The sequence below is a fragment of the Chrysochloris asiatica genome, unplaced genomic scaffold (assembly GCF_000296735.1).
Source record: "Chrysochloris asiatica unplaced genomic scaffold, ChrAsi1.0 scaffold00069, whole genome shotgun sequence".
Taxonomy (NCBI): domain Eukaryota; kingdom Metazoa; phylum Chordata; class Mammalia; order Afrosoricida; family Chrysochloridae; genus Chrysochloris; species Chrysochloris asiatica.
In genome coordinates this window covers 3,350,708-3,358,050 of record NW_006408587.1, presented here as the reverse complement: position 1 = coordinate 3,358,050, position 7,343 = coordinate 3,350,708, and the positions used below count along the sequence as shown (strand labels likewise).

Here is a 7,343-nt window from a genome sequence, read left to right as displayed (position 1 = left end):
CACACACCTTTCTCTCTTTGGGATTATTATTATTTGCAGAAGATTTTAAATCTCCTTCAGCCACATCTCATCAAAAGATCATTCCTATTTGGTAACTTATCCCGGCTCCCAAGGTTGTGATCTGTGAGACTGAATGGCTCCTTAGGTCAGCCTCCAAGAATCCGCTGTCACAAACACTGTGTTTGGACCACCTCCTATCTGTGGTTAGAGTCTTCTTTTGATGGGATAACACAGGCTGCCGGACTGCTTAGGGGCTCAGAGAAACCTACAGGAAGAAAAACAGCGGTTTGGTATAGATGCGGTTTCTACCAAATCCACACTGGCCATCAGGGACCTTGCGCTGGTGGGTGGCTGGTTGCAAACCGGGAGGGAGGTGGTAGGTGCTTTGCTAATTCAAAGTACAGAAAATAGAAGCAGCTCATTTTGAATTAACAAAGTGTGGCTTCTCTGATATTTTTATTAATGGATAATAGAGTATCTACTTGCTCTGTAAGATACAGGCTGTTAAATAAACTAATATCAGATGAATTTCTGGCCCGGTCTCTTGATTGTACTCTCACCCACCCCTTGCCTGGTGCTGGTTCCTAGCTGGGGGTATTTTGAGTGTGTCTGCTGTGTACTAATCCTGATCTTTTCCCTCTCTGCCAGTACACCTCTAAGTTACTGTCTTGCAAGGTGACTTCCGAGGTACTTTTCAACTTGTTTGTCTTGGTCTTCCTGCATGCTTGATCCAAGTGCATGCTGTTGTGGTTTGTCATTTCCTGGTGGGTTAAATGGAAAGGGCAAGAAAATGCCCCTTCTTTGTATTTATTTCCTCCTGCCCTTTCTGTATTGGGAGACAGCCTCCGAACATTTGAAGTACCTGCCCCAAGGAGACACAATGCTGTGCTTTGCTGTGCTATGAGCTGGCATTGGAGAAGACCTTGCCTGCTCGTGGGTCTGGAAGACATATGTGCTGGAGGGCATAACTGATGAGCTATTTGGATTTCTTTCATTTCTCCGGGCACTGATACCAAATATACTTGGGTGTGGTTAGGAAAAAAATGCAGTTCAAGTTGATTGAACTCTTGATTCTGAGCAGCCCTCTGTTTCCCTTGATACAAGTTCAGAGAATTTCCTTCCCTAACTTTAGGATGAGTTATCCTATGTGTGAACCATCCCAGGTTCCCTTCCCCCAGATCTTTAAACCTATATATTTGTTTTGGAAGCATCTTAAAGTATTGGACTTCCCCAAAAGCTTCCTTCTGCATCTTCCTTTTAAAGATCACTCAAGGATCGTGCTGTGAGGAAGCACAATTTTTTTCTCAGAGCAATTTTTTTTTTTTTAATTTCTGTACCATGTTATTATTTGTATTAAAAGATTGTTTTTCAAATACACCTAATTGAAAAGTGACAACTTCATTCATTTGCTCAACCAATAATTTACATACGCCCCACTATGTGACAGGTACCATTCTAGGTTCTAAGAATGTAGCAGTCAAGAAAAGCAAGTCCTTGGTGTCATGGAGCTGGTACCTGAATATTAAAATAATGTAACATAATAAAATAATAACATCCATCCATCTAGCTAGCTAGTTTAGTCTATTATTATCTTTAGTATTATTAAAAGAGATTCATATTGCAAATGAAATTGATGCCCTTTTGTTACTTCTCCCAGTTCCCATTTCTCTCTCTTCCCCTACCCCTCCCACCCTCCTTCGGTTCCTTCCCTCCCTCCTGAGAGGTAACTAGTCTTGAATTTGGTGTTCATGGTTTTTATGCATGTTTTTGTACTTTACTATACATGTGTGTAGATACATAAACAGTATCTTATTTTTGCATGTTTTAAAGATTTGTATAAATGATATCTCATTGTAGCAGCTTCTGCTCTTTATTCTGTCTGCATTGTTTTTTAGATGCGCTCATGTTGGTACTTGTGGTTCTAATTCATTCATTGTATCTGTTGTATATGATTTCACTGAATGAATACATCACAATGTGTTCATCGCGTAGAACACTATACAACGCATCATAGTGCACTCATTCTCCTGTTGATAGAAATGTGGATTGTTTATTGTTTTTTGCAATTATGAACAGTGTTTCATTGAATTTTATCGTATATACCTTTTTGTGTACTTACAGATGAAAGTCATTCATCTAGGAGTAGAAGCCCCTGGTATGGGGTTTCTTTATCCTCACATTCACTAGCTATTTACAGTTGGTTTTACCAACATATAGTTTGTTGATCCAACCTATAGCATAATAATGGGGTTTTTGTTAGTTTGTTTTTTAATCTCTCTACTTAGAAGAAATAATTAGTTAACTATAAGTCTGATTTGAGGATTATCTGTGATTTTTGTTTGTAATATTCAAAGTGAATATTACGTCTATCACAGAAGATACTCTCCACACTGTCTAATATAAATCTTAAGTATAAATAAAGGGTAACTGGTATTTATCTATCTTTGGTTTCATACCACCAAATATGTTGATTCTACTCAAAGTTAATCAATTAACTTGAATTCATTAAATATTAGAAAGAGAAAAATGTTAAGAAGGCTGTTCTGAGGAAATTGATTTTTTTCCCTACCACCAGACTTTAAAGGAGTCCTGGTGTTGCTCTGTGGGCTAATGTGCTGGACCACAAGGTCAGTTTGAACCACAAGGTTGGTGGTTCAAGCTCACCAGCCGCTCCTCAGAAACCTAGACAGGGTCATCATGAGTTGGAACCGACTTGACAACACGTAACAACAACAACAACCAGACTTGAAAAGAGTCCTGGTAATACAGTGGTTAAGTGTTTAGCTGCTGACTAAAAAGGTCAGTTCAAATACACCAGCCGCTCCATGAAAGAAAAATGTGGCAGTGTATTCCAGAAACATATACAACCTTGAAAACCCGATGGGACACTTCCACTGTGCCCTCTAGACTTGCTGTGAATCAAACCTGATTTGCTGGAAATGGGTTTGGCTTCTTGGTTGATCAGATCTGAGTCTGAATTACATTTTGAAACCTTCAATCAGTCTATTATCATCTTCATTATTCGTATTAGTTTCCCCCTCTCCATATCTATAATGAACCAGATTGACTTTGTCTAGTGCCTCTTCCTCCGGACTCTAAGCATGTTGTCACTGAGAGACGGTGTAACGAGTGGTCCAGAGGTTGGGCTTCATACTCACAGTGCTTGGTTCACGTGTGGGCTTTCCTCATATATGTCTCACCAGGCAAGTTACTTAGTTTCCTCATACATATGACAGTAACAATAGCTTCAATCTCATAGAATAATGGTGAAACTAAATCCAGTAACTGGTTCGTAATACCCATGATACATAAAATAAAAAATAAACAGATGCCATTGAATTGATTTCAATTCAGAGTGACCCTGTATAGGGTTTTCCAAGATTGTAAATCTTTACAAGAGCAGAAAGTTTCATCTTTCTCCCGTGGATTGGCTGGTGGATTTAAACTGCTGACTTTGAGGTTAGAAGTCCAGTGCTTACATAAGTTCTTAGTATTATCAGTGCCTCAGAGCTAAGTGCTTCTTTGCTCAGAATAGAAAGTAAAGCTAATACACAGTAGTAAATTAAGAGCTCACACACATCTAAGGCACTTGTCTAAATTCATTATGACACAAATTCACATTTACACACCTTTTTTGCGGAACAGACTTTTGAATCTTTAAAGAGCAGTTAGCTTCACCCCTGAGACAGTGGTGGGTGATAAGCCTTGTGAATCCAAAGGCCACTGTATAGCAAGGTAGCACTGCCAGCTACTTTACCAAGGAGCTGCTCTTTCTTAGCTCTGCCGTTACTAGAAACTTTGTTGTTGTTAAGTGCCGTTGAGTTGGTTCCGACTCATAGCAACCCTGTATAGGGTTTCTGAGGAGAAGCTGGTGAATTTGAACCACCGACCCTGCAATTCAAACCAATTTTATGGTTCAGTGCGTTATCCCACAGCACCACACTAGGACTCCAACAGAGGATTTAAACCTCATAAAAAATTCAGACTAATGTTAAGTGGCCATGCAAACTAGAGGATGAATTAGGAAAAGAAAGCTCATTATTAATCCAAACAGATTGTTTGTGCTACTACAAATAACCCTGCTTTGTTAAATGTTTCTATATTTATAAATATTATTTCTTTACCCAGTAAACATTTTTGTCACAAAGGTCATAAGGGAAGGAATTATTCTGTCCCCAACACCAAACACAGTCCCTGACACTTGGTAGGAACTCAGTAAGTATTTATTACATAGATAGTAACTGAGTAACTCAGTTTTCTCAACTTGAGAATTGTTGTTGTTGTTGTTGTTAAGTGCCATTGAGTCTGTTCTGACCTATAGCAACCCTGTGTAGGGTTTCCGAGGAGCAGCTGGTGAGCTTGAACCACTGACCTGGCAGTTCAAACCTAGTTTGCAGTCTATCACATTAACCCACAGCGCCACACCAGGACTTTACATAATAAAGGTAAAGAACATTAGAACAGGAGAGAGCCATGTTTTTCAGAACCTTTATTTGTTTATTTATTAACTTATTTTGCTTTTCTTTAGAACACTTTTATTTTTTTACTTTTTATTGTGAATTGAGTGAAAGTTTACAGACAAGATCATCAGTTTTACATTCAACAAATCATACACTTTATTTCATCTCAATGATTGCAGTCCCCTTCGTGGATGTTGTGGGGTTTTTTTTGGGGGGGGGTTGCAGTTTGTGTCTGCAATCTGCAAGACAAGCAGATAGCTATTTTATATGATGTAGAACTCATTAGAAAACTGTCTTATGTTTAAAACCACGTTATTAGTTTAGAAAACCCTTTGACATGATAAGAGATCATGGTTTGAGAATTTACCAGGATGCCAGAAACTATGCCCGACATAAGTACATGGTCTCATTTGTTCCTCAGGACAACTCTGTGTTGTGGTTTTTTGTTATCCCCATTTTATATGTAAGAAAACTGAGCCACAGGGGGTGACTCCTAAGTTCCCACAGTCACTAGTATTGACCTTGGTTTCCTGAGAACGCCTCTGAAGAAGGCAGAGCAGGTGCTGTTTGTACATTGTGGGTAAAGATTCCACAAACAACAAGGGACAGAAGTGAAAATAGAGTCCAGGACTCCCAAATCCAGCCCAGTACTGTTTCTCAGTACCGTGTTCCTATGCATTGACCAGAAAAATCTTCAATTGAACTATACCAGATTTAAAAGCATGCTTCTCTTCTACTAATTGGTATTTCTTAAATAGTAAGTAGTACATACTCACTGTGTGTTTACATGCAAGATACTTCAACATGACTTAATCATGCATCATGTATTCAACAAACGTGGCTGAGTACATCCTACATATAGAATCCGGGCCAGGTCCAGCTGTCCCTACCAGGAAGAATGGGAAGGCTTCCTCCACGGCAAACACACTGAAGCACTAGAAAGTTCATCCATTTACCAAGGGCACAGAAAAGTAGTTTGAGATGGACACCTAGCACTCTAATCAACTCAGACTCCACTTCTGCATGGGCTCCCACCAGTGCCTGTAAGCTGCATTTCCTTGCTTCTAGGAGTGGAGCCAACATCGCTATCTTACCAAAATGATTGTTCTCAGAATAAGCAGAGCCTTCTTCGTGGTTTGGACATTACTATTGGCTCTGCTGATCTTCACTGCACACCCTAAACTAACTCCCAGTAATTGGGGTTGGTATTCATGGGCTTGCTTTTGATGCAATACCTTGAAATTAAACCATTTCTCAGTGCCAACCCAAATGTTCATCTGGAATCTCATGATGATCAAACTAAAACTGGAGCAGAGATTAATTACTTCAAATCTCCCCTTAGGAACACACAGACTATTCTAGAAAGCTGGAAGGAGAGGGGCTCTGCCCTGATGGTACTGCACCTACTTGTCCTTGAAAGTGTCACTAATATCAGATACCTACACCTGTGGGGGCTTGGTGTGGCACTGTGGGTTAATGTGCTGGACCTCAAGGTCGGTAGTTCAAACCCACCAGCCACTTCTTGGAAACCCTATACAGGGTCAGAACCCACTCGATGGCACTTAACAAAAACACCACCTGTTGCAGTGCCATTGCATCAGAATGCTCAGCTTGCTTTTTCATTGGCCTGAGAAGCTATTTTGTTTCTTGATTTTTTTTTTCTTTCATTTAATGCCTCTTTAAAGTTTCTTTATATCTAATTAGACTTGTTATATAAATGTGACTAGAGCTTTTGTGGGCTCACAAACCTTGATGAATTAAGCTCACACTGGTCCAAGCATGGTCTACTTGTTTGTAAAGGAATCAAATCTATGTAGCTGCTTTTTCCAAATTGGCAGTCAACTAACGCGAGACTGTCAACATTGAGTTAAATTAACTATTTGTGTCTCAGCTCCACTAGCTAAATTTCTAGTGTTTAAAAGTCCCGTTACCACAGAAAGGTCTTTGGAGAAGTGACGATGAACAGCAGGTACAGATATGTTTTGTGAGAATTAAATCTCTACTGGAAATTATGGGTCAGATAACAAATGGATTTTGCCATGAGCTGAATACACACCTAGACCTGCCTTTATTTTCTAGTACCTCTCTCACCTCCCAGTAATACCAGACACTTCAGGACTTTCTCCTGCCGCCCCCTATCATGTAGATGCCGTTGAGACAGGGAAAGGAGGAAGGAAGCAGTGAAAGTTGGTTTGTGTACATAATCAATATCCATGAACTCTACATATTTTTTTCTCTCTCCCTTTAGGTCCTTGAGGCCACCCGGGTAAATCGAAGAAAGAGCGCACTGGCCTTGCGCTGGGAGGCAGGGATCTATGCCAACCAGGAGGAGGAGGACAACGAATAAACTTCCTTCAACACAGAAAGCTTCTTTGGTGCTTGGGATGCCAAGAAACCAAGAAATGAATCACTGAAAGCATTTTAATGGGGTATTTATTAAAATGCAACCAAACTCAGTAATCCTTATGTAGACCAGCAGCTGCAGTATACAATGATGAAAAATGACTAAAGTGAAAAGGAAGTGCACCCATCAATCTCTGGCACCCAGAAGTCAAAAAGAGAGTTTTTCTTTTTTTCCCTTTTGTGATTCAAAGTATAGTCTGCATTTGGGGTGATCCATAATTGATATAAAAGGACAAAGAAGTTACAAGCAAATCAACGTGGTTACTACAGGTAGAACTGAGACCAGCCTCACTGGGTGGTGGGAAAAAACAAGTAGTGGTAATAAGGCCATGTAGGAAGCAGTAGGCACAGTAGACTAAGCACTGGACTGGTAACCGAAAGGTCACTATTTAAACCTACCAGCTGCTCTCAGAAACCCTAGAGAGGGTTGCTGTGAGTTGGAACCGACTCGACAGCACAAAACAAGAAGATTCAGGCCAT

The 7,343-nt window shown here is 40.0% G+C and overlaps 1 protein-coding gene across 2 annotated transcripts in view; it reads left to right on the top strand.

Annotated features, from left to right (window-relative positions):
- The window catches only part of AKAP2 (A kinase (PRKA) anchor protein 2), a 50,013-nt gene extending 42,881 nt beyond the window's left edge, over positions 1 to 7,132 (top strand). The window contains exons 3-4 of one of the 2 annotated variants that reach the window (XM_006864683.1): positions 649 to 687; positions 6,709 to 6,807. In XM_006864683.1, the coding sequence (XP_006864745.1) occupies positions 649 to 687; positions 6,709 to 6,807 (138 nt within the window). Of the gene's footprint in view, positions 1 to 648; positions 688 to 6,708 lie in introns of both variants that reach the window. The other variant, XM_006864682.1, reaches the window with a different exon arrangement.
- Positions 7,133 to 7,343: the final 211 nt, after the last annotated feature.